The 15,955-nt window shown below is 43.5% G+C and overlaps 2 protein-coding genes across 3 annotated transcripts; one reads left to right on the top strand and one right to left on the bottom strand.

The window, feature by feature from the left end:
* Positions 1-922: 922 nt before the first annotated feature.
* Positions 923-14,962, bottom strand: LOC105693183 (BTB/POZ domain-containing protein Tiwaz). Of its 2 annotated transcripts, none has more exons than XM_020856459.2 (5): positions 14,322-14,962; positions 6,457-6,543; positions 6,041-6,244; positions 2,766-2,971; positions 923-2,504 (listed from the first exon to the last, which is right to left on the bottom strand). In XM_020856459.2, the coding sequence occupies exons 2-5, from the start codon at positions 6,483-6,485 to the stop codon at positions 1,981-1,983; spliced, it is 963 nt and encodes a 320-aa protein (XP_020712118.2). In that variant the 5' UTR covers positions 6,486-6,543; positions 14,322-14,962; the 3' UTR covers positions 923-1,980. The 2 variants fall into 2 exon arrangements, with proteins under 2 accessions (XP_020712118.2, XP_048509010.1); XM_048653053.1 differs by lacking the exon at positions 14,322-14,962 and adding an exon at positions 12,239-12,446.
* On the top strand, positions 7,400-8,382 carry LOC105693184. The gene is made up of 3 exons (XM_012412950.3): positions 7,400-7,562; positions 7,706-8,011; positions 8,095-8,382. The coding sequence occupies exons 1-3, from the start codon at positions 7,472-7,474 to the stop codon at positions 8,241-8,243; spliced, it is 546 nt and encodes a 181-aa protein (XP_012268373.2). The 5' UTR covers positions 7,400-7,471; the 3' UTR covers positions 8,244-8,382.
* Positions 14,963-15,955: the final 993 nt, after the last annotated feature.

The raw sequence follows: 15,955 nt of genomic DNA, 5'->3' as shown, positions 1-15,955 counted from the left end.
TACGGATATTGAGTTCGGAGTAACCATGGCAACTTGCCGGAGGCTTTAGCGTCGGAGGATTCGTCTGTCCATCCGTTCATCCGCTGGTACCGGCGGTCCACCGGTATACGATTTCCTCTTCCGTCCATTCCTTTGACTTAAATATATTCAGAATTTACATGATAAATTCATCTCGTGCGATTAATTATGGTATACAATAGGTATACATCATTGTGCTCTAGCAAGGTTGTTGGCGGTCAGAATATGCAGCAATAATCTTTCCAGATGATAATAACGGTTTGTTATTTCCTTCATTTTTTTCTTTCACATCACAATTATGTACACTGTATAATTCCTCGAAAATTCCGCAATTTTTGATAATCATTCGTGCCAACAACTCCTTTTTTTCTTCCTCTCAAAATGATTACTGATCCCGAGGCTAAAAGTGTCCAAACCTAGCTATGAAACCAAACAGTGTTCGGTTTTTTCTGCTTTTTTTTGTTAAGTTTGTTAAACTCGAACGCGCCCCAGTTAAGGCTTTATCCAAGTTGACGATTATCCATCTTTTTGTGCAACGTTTATCGAAAATCCTGAATAAGTTTTATTCAAATTTTTAATCACATCATTTATTGGATTAAAAAGAATTCTTTGTGATATCGCTCAGCACTTTTTCACCTATGTTTCATGAGGTTGACTATTTCTTCTTTATGTAATTATGATTTTTCCATATTTTTTACATATCGTTCGCTGATCAGTATACCATGTGTATCGTGATGGCGTATGCTGGCGCCTGACGGAAGATAACCAGACATGGTCTAGTGTAAACGCTGGGACACATGGTATTATAATTCCTCATAAATGCACATATATACAATCTTCACCTTGATGCGCTTCAAGATTCACATCTAAATCTGAAGAAAAAAATTGGGAGTCTCGTAAAGAATAACTTATACTTATATTTTCTTTATTTTTCATTCTACCAATAGATAATCGTCACCGGCCATCGATCGCCGTAATATACATTCGTTCCTATCGTAATACAAATAATTTTCTTATTCTTTTTTCATCTTATCTTCGCAGTACTTGGACACAGTAGTTGAAAGTCTGACATGAAACTTGCAAAATCGATCTTCATCTATAAATATGTATCTTATAAACAAATTCAACAACAAATCTTATAGCATTTATGTGTACAGTTTATGTAATGAATTTCCTAATAAATCTTCTGTTGATAATTAATTATGTAGTGTCGTGAGGTACCCGTTTTCAATTTAAATAACAAGTTTCTGAAGAATTTACGAAAGTTTTTTTCCACGACTGAACATAATGATTATGATATTCGTCGATGATACCGAATCCATTCAACCGATTTATGGAAAAAGAGAAAAAAGAAATCAATGAAATGAAACACACAAATTTTAATATAACACTCGACAGAATTAATTCGCTGTTGCTTTTTTTTTCTCTTCTTTATTGGATTTTCATTAATTTCGACCAATCGTAATACACTTTATACCTAAATGTAAGTAAGTATTATAACATTACGTAATATAAGTTACTCAAAGTAATCAGTCCGTTAATATTTTTAAGGTCGTGTGATTATAAATAATAGAAAGTAAAAAAAAGATATCAAATAAATACAATAACATAAAAAAAAATACTACCGACCGTATCATATATCATGTATTTATATAGTATATATACTCATATATATATACATATATATACATTAATAATCACAGTGCGCTTAAGCATGAATAATTATTATATGCGACGTTGAAGAGCTTGTATACTATGGTTGCGGAAATGCGCAGTTCTTATATCCGGTCCGCAACCATACAAATTTTGCACCATAGTCTGGATATCTGCGGTTCACGCAGAATTGGAAATCTGTTCTGTTTTTTTTTTTTTTCTTTTTTTTTTCTGAACCTACGGTTATCGCTGGTGAGAATTTGAGCCAGCTTTCGAACGGGTTTGCAGTGTAACCGAAGGTGATATTTGTCAGGTGTTAATCGAATGGCGGACGAACAGATACTCGGAGAATTGTTGTCCCTCGACTCCACCTCCGTTACTCGCCACCACGCGGAAACCGGCATTCAAAAGTCTCGTTATTGCCTGCACCGAATTGAGCTTGCAGTAGCCGTTTAGGGGAAATCTGATCACGTGGCGAGCGTCCTGTTGGTGCCACGCGACACCGGAACGAGCGTCTATTACGGCTTGCGTAGTCTCCGGGAACACTTCGTCCAACAACGCACGACCCCCCGACAACATTACTCGCTCGCCGAGATCGGGGCTGACGTGAAGAGCAACGCATTCGTACGAATCGTTTCGTTTTTCGGAATCTCGAAATAATCCCGTGGGAATTCCACCTCCTATTCCGCCCCCGATTCCTCCGCCTCCTCCTCCTCCACCTCCGCTAACACTGTTAATTGGTTGCTGCTGCGTTGGCATGGGACTCGGCGACGACGTCGTCGCTCCGTTTTTTATACGCTCCTTTTTCATCTGTTCGAGTTGTCTGCACATTGCTGGAAAAAATTCGGTACACAGATGTATAGATTTTTTTTTTACCATCTTGTAATTAACGCGTCTGAACGATACTCCGAATTCGTTGGATATAAGAGAATGTAAAAATAATCCGGTAGGACAATATTTAGGTGTTTAGAAATTCGTGCTTTGCTATCTAAGTCGCCCCGTTATTTTCTATCGGCTAATTTCTAGCTAACTATTTTGTTGAGTAGTTTAAAACCGGGACAAATCTGTACACATACTTGACGACGTGTACTTACGTGCGATATCAAAGTACCGTGCTTCTTCGAGGAGCAAATCAAGGTCCGCAAAATTATCGGGTATAAGAAGTCTGGAGTTTCTCATGAAGTTTAAAATATGTCTGAACATCCCGCCGTCTCTGTCTATGAAATAATGTTGTTTCAGCGAATCCAGGACTATCGGTATGCTGCCGTTGAAAAGCTTCGCCAATCTCGACTCCGGGTACCTGCAAAAATGAAAAGCAAATCTATGTTAAATTTGTCGAAACTTTTTTTCGTGGTCGGTGGGCATAAGCGGACTGTAATTCAAATGCTTCTCCCTGTGCTTCCATGAGCGATGTCTCTGCACATTCATCATTTTTTCTCGCCGCCGTAGGAAAAAAATCAATATAATTGACACCTCGAAGGCTGCGGCGAAGGAGTTTCGGAGTTTAATAGTTTAATAGTTCGGTGATGAGGTGCAGGTGTATGGAGAGGCGATCGAGCGACGTATATATATATAACATGAGCGGACGGACGGACGGACGGACAATCATCTCCACCTGTTCGTTTGCCGTCGAAAGTCGTTCAAAAGTCGCTTACCACAAGCTGTTTCCAGAAATCTCTTGCTGCAGCTTCATATTCTCATAGGTATAATAATACGCCAAGGGCATCGTTATTCGGCGGCGCAGCTGTTATTCCCGATCTTCTGCAGCAGCAGCAGCAGCTTCTTCTTCTTCTTCTTAGAAAATTTTAATCATCGATGTTGATTTTGATACCGATGCAGACAAGGAATCTAATGTGATTCTTACAGGTACAGCGTACGCTCTGTGTATAAAATGGATGAGATCCAGTTGAAGATAGCTGGAGGCGAAAAGGCGAATGAGCTATACTCGATATCGCGTGGTCTGAAGAATCAAAAAAACTGAAATTGGTTCGAACGAACGAATTCAGAAGGCGATTATTTCATATCCTCTTTCCGGTATCTCGACAATGATAAATTGAACTGTACATCAAAGGGAATATGAAGCGAAAGCTGAACTTCTCGTTGCTTTCAAGGTTCCATCGAGGTGGTAAAGTGAGTGACTATTTCTGTTTTCCTCGCAATGCATAGACAACGCGATGTACGTACGTACCGCTTTTTCTGCTCTGCACGGTGCAGAGAGGACGCATGCGAGCTTGGGCGTTTTGCGTTCCACACGGACGGTATACGTTGTACGTAGGTACTACATACATACAGAGGTATACGCGGGAGAGACGAGGGCATGAGGAAAACAAAACTCATTATTCGTTAGTAGTGGGTATCAGGTACGTTTATGGCACAACGAGGAATACCCGTGCCCTGGGGCACGTTCCCATAGCATCCTCGCGATAACGCGCAATAACGCCCGCGAGTCCCGGGGGCAAAAAGGGGGGCGGCTAGGGGGGGTCCGTCGAGCGCAAGGGTAGGGAGAAGGCAAAAGGGGAAAGGTGGAGAAACGGAGAAGAGGAGATGAGAAGAGAAAAGAGCTCGCCGCGTTGCGGCAGCGCGGGCGTCCTGGCGTCTGTGTGTAGCGAGCCTCGAAGATACAGGTATATGGAATAAAAATAAATAACCAAATGGATGAATAAAAAAATTGTTGTATACAAAAACGAAGACGAAACAAAACTCCGGGGGGGGGTTATACGATAACGAAAACGAAGGACGAAGGAATCGGGAGAAAAAGAGCTTGCGGAAAAGGAGAGAAAAACAAAAAGTACGCGAAAGTAGGTAAGTATTGTGAATCGTGGCTACGACGCACGTGTTATACCTCTACATGTGAAGGGATAACGACGACGGCGACAAAGGGGGAAGTAGAAAATGAAGAAAAAAGAATAAGATCGGCGAGGGAAAAGGAAGCGCGTCCGGAGGGCGGCGGGCGTGATGACCGCAGGGCATCCCCAACCGACCGGGGTCAGATCCGCTCGCTCGCTCGCTCGTTCCTTCTTACAAGTCCCTTCGTTCCATTTCGTTTCGTTCCTTCGTAGGTTGAACGCCGGCCTCGCTATGGGAAAATGTTAAACGATCGGCTCACATCACTCGTATTTTGCCTTGCCGCGCGTCGTTCGCGTTGGTCGGTTTTAGACCGAACCGAGCAGTATTTTATACACCTTATTATACATGGCTGATATCGTATACACACGACGTATACTCATACATTCAAAATTATACCCGCACATTATGTCTCTCGGTGTGCAGGGGCTCCTTCGGTATATTATAATCTCGAGGTATTTCAACGTCCAATAATAATCAGCGCGGGTATTTCGTCGCTCCCACGGATTAAAAACTGTCTTACTTCCACGCATCCAACTGCTATTCATATGCCCTCGTGTATGTGATATTTTGTAGAAACTTAAATAAGGGGATGAAAACTGCATTGCGTCACATTCGCAATTTTCGCTAACACCCGAAAATATTATCATATTCGAAGTTTGAAAAAATATTTTGTTCTCATTCCTAGGGTGGTTGGAAATTTTTGGAGAAATCGATCGGGCTGATATCAATGAATTATCTATCGTCGCTAGGTTGTATATTACAAACCAACTAATGAAGTAATATAGCAGGTCTGGACGTTTATGATACAATCTCAGTCGCTTTCAACAAAACAATAAGGTCAACAGCACGTGTGCGTATATAGGTATTTAACGAGGGAGGAAAGCGCAACGAAGCGTGTCGAGAGTAGTCCGATTTGCGCGCTGCCTCAGCGGATGTTCTCTCCCGTTTTTTTCCCTTTCTTTATTTTATCATTTTTCATTTTCTCAATATTCTTTTTTCAACGTAACACCGTGCGGTATTACACACGCGCTTTTCTATTCCATCTATATATGCATCGCGCCATCACTTTATAATCTACCGTTTTCGCTTCCTCATCTCGTTCTTCTGGTTCTTCTTCTTCTTCTTCTTCTTCTTCTCTCTAATCTCGTGGCACTATTTACCGCGCTAAGCTATACCTATGCTTGTAAGGGGAACAGTTCCGCAATCTAGACAGCTTATAATACGCTGCGATTTCAGACGTTCCAGAAACGCGGTGGACCGCAGCTGAAGATTATTTCTGCATGATGCAAAATAAGTTTATCTCGAACACATCTAAGTAGGTACGATAGTACGGATGCTGCTCTCGATTCGCTCCAAACTATCCGATCGCTTGTAATCGCGTCCGCTTTTATCATCTCAATGAAACAAAGTCGAGAATCCTCTTTGATTTCCACAATACAATATGGAGTGAAATTTCAATGATACTTCGACGCGACGCTCGACGATCAAACGAATTAAGTGAAACAACAATAATTTTACTCACTTGGTAAGGGTTTCCAGGGAAGACGTATAAATTGTTCCACCCACATCGATGTGGACGGGGGCGGTGTACCTGGAGGCAGCCGCGACGCATGGGATCCCCGTCATTTTTTGGTTGTAGGGAGGTGCCGCGGGCGTCGGAGGCGTCGGTGACGAAGAATTTGACATCGTGGGCGACGTTGCTGGCGAACTGCTTGGCGATAGCAATCTATTACGGTGAGAAGAAACATTTCATTGTATAAAAAATAAAACAATGCAAGTAATGCGGACGACGACCCATTTCAATATCAGTTTTTCCCATTTTCGACAATTATTACGGTTTTTTGGAAAAACTCTGGCGAACTTTGAGCCGTTTGGCGATTGATAAAATTTGTCAAGAGTTATCCTAATGATTGAGAACATCATCGCAGATCGACGTACCTCATTTTTATTTGAGCGCTGGGGAACATATTGCGTTGGGCTGCCAGCTCCGTCTTTGCGTCCTTCCCATCAGCCTCACATTTCCGTCTGCAATAGAGAAAGCGTAAAATGTATTGCGAGGCGCGATGAGAATTATACACGCGTTTCTGTATATACCTGATTCTGAAAAATGAAAAATTGATGAAAAAAAAGAAGAAGAAAAAGCTTAAGGCACTCGACGTTTTCAGACGCTTTCCATAAGTCGTCCTCAGTGCACGTGTTTCAAAAAAAAAAAGGTGAGATGCGCTGTAGTAACAAACTGGTAGCGAAACTGGCTCCTGGCACGCGCAAGTAATCAGGATAATGGGAGTCAAGTGTATAATATAAGCGCTAATCATGGTCGATTGCCGCATCGCCTGAACTGGTAACGCCGCATGTACGTACGTACGGTATACCAATTTCTGCATTCTAGCAGGGCTCGCGTTTAATTGCTGCAATACCTGGTTTCGTTTTTTCATCATATCCGAACCGAGTACCTCGTTACTATTCAAATAAACCAATACCACGGTATAATTTCTTAATCATGTTCAGAACTTGCACCACGGGCTGATTTTCAATGGCAGGCTGGAATTTTTCCAAAAAATTGATACTCGCGCGGAAAAACTCTACTCAGAGATTGTAGTTTTGTTTTTCTAACACAGATACTATGATTTCATAATTTCATTGAATTAATTGTGAGCGGGTTTTTTTTTTTTTTATCACGTTATTATGTAAATGAGTACGAATACGTGTGACACGTATACCTAAGCGCAACTGATAACCCCGAATTACAAACGATGATAAAGATATCAGTTTGCATGTAAACTAATTACGTAAAGAAAAATAAGTGAAACTCGATATGCATGAGTGTACGTAGTGCAAAGTTCACAGGGTAATCTAAATTGGCCGAGCATCGGAATTCTCGGTTTCAGTTCTCGTTGGGCGTTAGAAGACGAACTACGTGTTGCTGTTGCTTTGAAGATTAATTGTAGCGAATATGCCTTCCGTAGCAGCTGTGACCATCCCGTTGCAACTAGCCTGTCAATTTTTACTGTCAGGTCAACCGGGATACAACAATATCAGTTTGGGTGATAATATTAATTTCATCTTATCAACGTCCACTTAATAAGAATATATCGATTGCATGACTTTTTTGGGGAATCACGGTTCCACGTCTCAATCGTCGCGTCGTCACGACCCGCTTCATTACATAAATTTCATCGTGATTCAGGTTTGAGTAACGCTACCGCAACAGTTCCGACTGGCCCGTACCAATATCACCGTCAAGTCAATCTACCGCCGAGGTACGAGTCGAATCAACAACTGGGCGTTGCTTACAAAAATTACAACGACGTACAACTCCATTGGGACGATGCTCGCAAGAGATGTATCTCGGACGGAGGTCGTCTCGCTATTATAGATACTCCGGAGAAATTCCGCGCTGTCGAGCACATGGTATCGTCGTCCGGTATGAGCGAAACGTTCCTCGGTATTCACAGTCTCTTCAACTCCAACGAGTGGGTCAGAGTCGACAACGGTAATTGATCATTTCATCCGATCGCCGGTGTTCGATCGAATGATATTTTATACCACTAACTTGAATTTATTGTTTCGCACCAGGTTCACCGGTGGGTCGATTGCCCGCTGCGGTAGAAGGTTCCTTCGGAAATTGTCTCGGTTTGAGGCGATTCTCCAGCTTTTCCAGCGTTACGTTCAATCGAGTATCGTGCACATCTTCCGGACGATTCATATGCGAAATTCCACTCTAAACACAGACGTATCGAACGTCGTGACCTGCGTGAATTTTGTAACTTTCCTTGACCGAGAGGAAAAAAGAGGTGTAACAATTTTTACGCCCATTCACGAGATCAAATAAAAAGAACTATTTCATCTGTAATCATCCGGAAACAAAAATGACGTTGGAACAATTTTTTTACCTGTCCCTAGATCGTGTCGCGGTACCGGTACAAGGGTTGTCGGACTGTAATCAAAACATTTTCGGTGAAGAAAATACTTTTGATTCTATAAATGTGAAAATTCGGAGAGAAAAGTAGAAATAATACGACTGAAATGGGACACCCTGTATCTAATTTTTCATGTACCAATTGCGCGGTATTAATGAGCATTAATGAGGCAATTAGTGTTGAAATAATATTTAGTCGAATTATAATACCGCGGGGTCGTCGAGAAAGACGGGTGTATTACCTGGGCAAGGGAGCGGTAAAAATATACTCGAGTGAGGAATCGTACCCGAGAATCTCGGAGAAGCTGCGAGCTGGATATCGTACACACCGCGCCGAGTAAAGATCCAACTCATTTCTATACGCGCTGTGCAAACCTAAAAACGCTGTACACCGTAGTTTTACTCGGAAGTGCAACTTCTCGTGTAAATTACCCCAGCGTATGTACTCGACAAAATTGACGGAATCCACCGAACACCGTTCAGACAACTCCGGTGCAACGAACTCGACGAAAAATGTCGGTGCTTCGTTTTTTTTTCGAAAGATCATCGAATTCCATCTAATCGCCGAACAAAGAGCGAATACAATTGTAATCGTAGTTTCGTTGCCAGGATATCGCCGAGCTGCGACGCGGACTGGTTTCACTGCATCTCGCGTAACAAAGTGTATTATAGGTAATATAGCGGATGAGACGTGGGTTGCATTTTATATTTCCGTTGTACGCCTAGGCGATGTTTGCATCGGTGGGGAGGGGGGGGGCGGGGAGGGCCGGGGAGGTCGCAGCGTCGATTTTTTCGAACGATAGATACGAGGGCGGATTGGTACACCTCGTTCCGCCCTGGGCAGCATCAACGGACTGCGAGAGGATCGGGTGTATCTGGAAGAAGCGAGTCGACCGCCCGCAGTAACATCCTCGGCGATCATCTTTCGCATCGTATCGCTTCCTTTCTTTCCTTCGTTATTTCTCGTACCTGGACCACTTATACCGCTCGTCATGCATTCAACGTATACGTATATGAGCGAGAATATTTTTCATTTTATGCACCGCATCACCGCAACGGAGAATCATATTCGTTTCGGCAAACGATATAAATTATTTATTTCGTCGAGAAAATTGTGACGATCGAATATGGCCCGAGTGGGATTCCCTTTTTCACTTCGGATTTTAAGGTAACGAAATCGTCGTGCGGGAGGTGATCAACCCCCGAGTTTTCGATCGAGATCCGATAACTTTCAATAAACTTGGGAAACGATCGTATTCTCTTCGAAGATTTTCGTTATCTACGCTGATTTGTAGATTTCTTTATGATCTTTTTTTTTTCCCTCAGTTAGAGTATACATATAGTATATATGCCCGTACAGAAACGCCCCGGACGAGCGATGTAATTTCATTTTTGCATACGCTTCGTCGTATGTACACCGGGATATATATACAACGGCATAAATTATCGGTTTGAGCGATCTGTTAATTAGATAGTAGCGCTGCTTTAACGACCATCCGTATAGAATCGAGATCTACGAGCATGTTATTACGGTCAGTTTAATAATACCATGTATACGTATACATACGCACGTATATATACGTAATACGAGATCGGTGACAGATACAAGCGTCACTTCGCGGTTATAAACAGCTACCGAACATCTGCAGCGCGCGACTCGATCTGATGGCGATTTGAAAAATCGTTGAAATAAATTTAAAAAAAAAGTCGTATCTCGATCGATTTTAGATCCCTACCTCACGGATCGCCATGTATCGGGTTCATGTCTTCGCGTGAATTTCGGAAAAAACGGACATCCACTTTTTTGGACATCGCGCTCTAGATCGGCATCGGCTTTATATATCAGATAAAAAGGATACGGCTTACCGATCTCTGACGACGACGAGGATGCTGATATCGTATATAAGTAGCGGCTGCTGAGACGGTTGGTATATGAAGGTACGTGTACTCGTGAGGTATATATATAGGTATACGCGTGTATTACCTACATGAAACTTGGATGAGCGCGTGCCTGACCGGTTTGGCTCGCGCGCTCGGCGATCGTCTCGACGCCTCCGCGCATATCTATGTTATACACCTATATACGTATATACATATATACACGAAATGCACATACCTATGTAACACACACACACGCGCATACACGTACGCGTACAAGCGTATAAAGTACGCGGTGCGTGCGTCTCTTGGATGATCATCTTCTTTATACGCAATTAAATGGAAAAAGATATTATATAAATAAATAAAGATCGATTTCTAACGGTGCGTCCCTGCGGTGGTCGCTACTTTATGTAAAGTACCGCTGAGAAATTTAATCACCGACGTGTGCGTCGTACACGTGGACGAAGTTTCTTTGAAACGCAAAGAACGCAACTTTCTGACTCGCGTGGAATGACAATTTTTGATTTTTTCTTCTCGTTTCCGATCCAATCCCAAAGTTCAACACCGTTCTTTTTTTTTTTTTTTTTTGCATTCGCTCGCGACAGCGATCGATCCCAAGAAGTTTGGAGATCTTTTTTTGCCTCCTCGACTCTCGACTCCTATGTTCGAAATTTCACACCCCAATAAAATGGGTGTTCGACGATCATATTTTCGAAATTCTCGAGCGACCTTTTGAGAATCGTGCCGGCGCACCTGTGATTAAATTTGTACACGGTTTGCTCAATAATCGTTGAAACTTGCACACGTTGCGTACAAGTTTTTTTGTTGATATTTCGTGAAAATTGAAAACAAAATGGTTGTACCGTATCGTTCGCGCGAACACCTTACATTTGCGGTTCTTTGATAATTATAGTAATCATACGATCATAATTATGAAATTTAACACCTCGACGACTATCTGCGAACACGACGAGATACACGAATGTACGTATACATATGCGCGGGAGTCGCTATTATGTACCTCGGTGGCGCTCGTCGTCGTTCTCAATTTCCATCCGATCATTATACCGATGCGTGACCTCTATTAACGTACCTTTTAGCAAAACTATATATACACGTATACACATATATATATATATATATTACGGGCCAATGAATAAAACGACACGGCGGCAACGCACCCGGACGATACTTTACTTTCAAAAAATTTCTCGACCTACTCACCGAGCGCGTATACACCTCAACCGGTCAGCGAAACTGGACGTCATCATCGACGTCGATAAAAAATCGATACACCGCAGGACCTTTAGGAGGACAGGTCGTCGTTTCGATCCAATTTTCGATTCGATTTCGAAGGATTTTTCTTTTTATTTTATTTCACATTTGTAATCTATTTTCGCATAGTTTCGTTCGATCGATCGACGTTCAGATATCATCGGGTCAATCTTTGCCCTCGAATGAATCCACTCGAATGTCTACGGAGATGGAGAAATATTTTTTCATTTCTTCGATTAAACAAACAGCAGCTGGGTATGTATTTATTTAACGTAGAGGCTTTCGAACGATATTCAAACGTGATCGCCTGGCGATCGTTCTTGCGCGACGACCCGACCCCGAGCCCTATTATAACCACGGGTAGGTATCTACCTGTGTAAGTATATTGAGAAATACTATCAAAAGAAAGTGAAACCCGTGGCATATTATTACATTATAGTGCTATGGCATGCTATGGCGTCTCGCTATGCTATTTTATTTGATTTTATTTCATTCCAAGTTTCTTTCTCCGTGTCAAATTTTCACAGGCACGATCGATCAACCGCGTCTAAAACGTTGCTCTCACCTATAGGTACGTAAAAATTGAAGAAAAAGAAAAAAAAACGTTTCGTCATCATGGAAAGAAGTTTTAAAAAATTATCTCACCAGCAAAAATAACTCGATGCAATTCGTACGACGGCCACTTTCGAGGTTTCGGACGAGCCGCCGATTTTTCCGTTCTCGCTGTGTACCCGATGAACTTTTGAAACGTGGCGATTCAAATGGTCAAAATCGTCGTCTTATCCGAACAATAATTGGCGGTCGAGGCGCCGCCGGCTCTGGACATATTTGTACAAGTTTACAAACAGAGTTGATTGGAACTGACATTTTGCATTTTGCATTCTCGCGGAGCACGGCCGGGGCATATAGGCGGGGGTGACACAACATCGCCACTCCCCCGACACGCGCGAATGCGTGTCTTGCTCCATTTCATCTCTCGCCTATTCGACCAGCTCTACGCTCTCACCTACTTAACAACCGGACGGAAACTACGGTCAACTTCAACGGGATCTAGTCATACGTATACATATATCCCTGCCTCGTGAACCATAAGCATCTGTACCAATTCGTATACTGTACACATATTTTGTAAAAACTTTCGAAAAATAAGAAGAAGAAGAAAATTTTTGCAATTAACAGGGGACACTTTGATGGGGTCAGTATTTAATAACGACGGCGAGGAGTTCATTTCGAGAGACAAAAGAGCTGGTCAGATTTCGTTACCTCGTTGCCGTCGAGCTTTTATCGATATTCCTTCCGCCCACCTCCGAAACACGGTGAAAAAGCATAGCTACTTTCGTTACCTACTGACCATATTCCCGGTAGATATATGCATATACATCGGTTCACACCGCGCCCGAGGTACGTAAGTACATAATACGAGTTCGGTGTATTGTAACTCACGGAAAATTTGAAACGGCGGTCCGCGCCGAAGGGGGTGTACTGCGGCGAGGTAGCGTGGGGTGGGAGGCTCCCGGAGACCCAAACAAAATATATTCGCGGTGGAGAATTTTTGCCCGGAGGGCCATTCTCCGGTCGTGAATAAGTTTGGGCCTCGAGTGACGCGATCGCCACGGGCTCGCCCCGAGGGTTTTCGCTCTAATTACGGGAACGGCGCGGCGAACGCGTCTACGCCCGGGGCCTCCCGAGGCCCGGGGGCATCGCGGGGTCCTCTCTCCCCATCGTCGATCCTCCACCCCCAGCTGTACCGTCTCTCCTCTCCACCCTTCGCCTTCCACCCCGTTGCCCTCGGGCGCTCCGGGTTAGCCTCGACCCATCGTTGTATATATGTATATACGTATATATCGCACACGTATACGCCGTACACCCGTAGGAGCCGAGTCCTTCGAAATGCTTTTGCTGAGCTCCGGCGAACGGGGTTCGTTCGGTAAAATACACGATTGAAATACGCCCATATTTATTGTGCGGTTGTATAAAACGATGAAACAAAAAAGGGACGTTCGTGGAAGAATGAAGAACTTTTTTTGCCCACTATCGGCGAGAAAATAAGTCGGAAGTTTAGTTTGAATCCTCGGTGTTCGATATTCGTTGGAATTCATTTCTCCGTTTCTCGTGTACGGATGATACGGTGTACGTGATGTGGTTTTTTGAAACATGCGGCGCACGTTTCGAGTCAATTTGCCGCGGTAGCTAATTCCGCTGCTGGTTTTTAATTGCTTTCTCGCGATTTGTGTATTGGTGTGTGTGTGTACACTGCACGTATATTATAAGCGTGGTACATGACTAGCGCGCGGATTTACGATCGTAAATCTTCTCCTCGTTTTCAAACATCCCGCATTTGTACAGCCCTACGTATGGTATAATAATTGCACGCGATACGCACGACGCGACTCGGCGAGTCAATGGGTGTGTACACGTATAATGCAAACACAGCAGTTGCTGTTTTTTAAGATTAATTATGACGCGCAAATGTAACGACGATAGCCTATCTGAAATTCGCCCGCGATCGCATCTACGCTGAGAGCTTTTTTTGAATCACGTGATTCAAAAGGACTTGCAAAAGTTGAACTCGTAGATGTTCTGATCATTATTTTTTTTTTCGATTTTCTACAACATTAGGATGAGAAAAGCGAAGAGAATCCGTGAAGGATACAGTCGTTGAAATCGAATTACGATGGAAAAGATACAGGTAAGGAAAGAAATCAAAAAACGAATGAAATGCGCTCACCGTTTCGGACACGTGGGCTCCAGGTTGACGGATCCTGATCTGTTGTCCACGGCGAAAGGATGCACGAAACACTTGCACGAATTTCTTCCTTGAATTTTTATCGTTTAACTCCAATGTGCGAAGCGATCGGTGAAAAATTGATCAGCGGCCACTTTTCGCGCACATTTCTGACACGTTCTGTTATTTCTTATCTTCAGTATTCAAAAACAGAGAATTTCAGGTATCGGTAGCACGATTGACATTCCGAAAGGAAAAACTTGAATCCAATGTCACACTGTCAACTATTTTCACGAAGGAAAAAGTTCTTCGACCGAAAATAGAAGTTGAGTAAAAAATCAATCGAAGAAAAAGACGAGGATTCAAAAAAGCGCCTCTTTTAAAACGTCACACTGCACAATTGTCACGTGGTGGAACGCGCGCGGTTGATATCGACGCGCACGACGCGATAGTCTGGCGGGAACTGCGGTGCTTTCGACGGGCCGGAGGCAGGTCGGACTCTTCGTCCGGTTCGTTGGCGACGCCGCAATCGACGCCAATTTTTTTTATTGGGGTCTTCCGCGACTCGTGTAGCTCTTGCACGGGACCGACTTTGCTCTCGGATTTCCCGGGCGCTTCTCACGATTCCAGACTTTGAATTTTCCAATTGTGGATCGCCTGCGCCCGAAATCAAACTCCGAATCGTCTCCCCTCCTCGATGACTGTGCGCCGGTGTTCTCGGGGGGTCGTAGATCTTGTTTCAGGTGAAAATCGTCACCTGAAACGTCTTCGGAATCCCGACGACTGGACGACTTCGTTTGGTCGCGAAAGCTCGTCGTTGGGGTAGCGCTGGTCATGGTTTCGGTTTTTTTTTTTTCTCTCTCTTTCCTTCAATCGCAGGACTCGAAAACATGCGCCAATTTTTATTCCACTTCGAGGGAAAATCTCGCCACGAAATATGGCGGAATTGGGAAAAGCTCCGGTGTGTCGCGATTCGCTGTTCAACACGGCGGATCCCGAATAACCCGGCCAAGTTATTATCGTCGATATCGAATAAGGAGCGAATCGTCTCGTGGGTCAAAATGAAGTATAGGTGTACAGGGTATCGGGCATCGGTTTTATCTATTACCGAGAAGACTGATAGAAGCGATGGTTATGCTACACCCATAGGATATATTATTGGAAAGCCTCGAGGCAAAAGCAGCCACGGCCAACAACGTTATTTCTCGATGCCCCCGGGCCGTTTCCGAACGAAATAGAAGAGTACAGAGAACGAACGAACCAACAAACGCTGCTGTCCACGAACTCCCGTATACCCGTGCAATCCCATAGGTTGCATAACGCTCTACCTGGTGTGCCCAATCCTCCACGTTAATATGCAAATTCTAATTGACAACGAACTACGTTGCGGACGCTAGCCCAAAAACAACGTCCTCCTCAGCTACCCCTGTTTTCTTTTCCCCTAACGCGAATCGATTCGCGATAGATTTTTTTTTTTCTATTCAATGCTTCGTTTTGTTTGATTGTTTCTTTTCTGTCTCTCTTCTTTTTTTTTCCTCCTCGGGTATATCGCTGGAAGGTCGTCGTTACGGTCGTCGCCTTGGTTGCCTTGGGGTCACGGGCTTAGGAACGTGCACATTACACACACGCGCGCACGT

This window comes from Athalia rosae, chromosome 3, assembly GCF_917208135.1.
Source record: "Athalia rosae chromosome 3, iyAthRosa1.1, whole genome shotgun sequence".
NCBI classification, from domain to species: Eukaryota; Metazoa; Arthropoda; class Insecta; order Hymenoptera; family Athaliidae; genus Athalia; species Athalia rosae.
Note: the sequence above shows the minus strand (reverse complement) of the source record. Positions and strands in the feature narration are given on the sequence as shown.

What these genes read in the sequence shown, in the direction of transcription:
- LOC105693184 (XM_012412950.3), top strand. Translation starts at nt 7,472, where the DNA reads ATGCCTTCCGTAGCAGCTGTGACCATCCCGTTGCAACTAGCCTGTCAA. An exon ending in ATACAACAATATCAGTTTGG is followed by an intron (nt 7,563 to 7,705) that starts GTGATAATATTA and finishes ATCGTGATTCAG; the next exon opens with GTTTGAGTAACGCTACCGCA. An exon ending in GTGGGTCAGAGTCGACAACG is followed by an intron (nt 8,012 to 8,094) that starts GTAATTGATCAT and finishes GTTTCGCACCAG; the next exon opens with GTTCACCGGTGGGTCGATTG.
- LOC105693183 (XM_020856459.2), bottom strand. Translation starts at nt 6,485, where the DNA reads ATGTTCCCCAGCGCTCAAATAAAAATGAG. An exon ending in AGCGCTCAAATAAAAATGAG is followed by an intron (nt 6,245 to 6,456) that starts GTACGTCGATCT and finishes TCACCGTAATAG; the next exon opens with ATTGCTATCGCCAAGCAGTT. An exon ending in TCCCTGGAAACCCTTACCAA is followed by an intron (nt 2,972 to 6,040) that starts GTGAGTAAAATT and finishes TCATTTTTGCAG; the next exon opens with GTACCCGGAGTCGAGATTGG.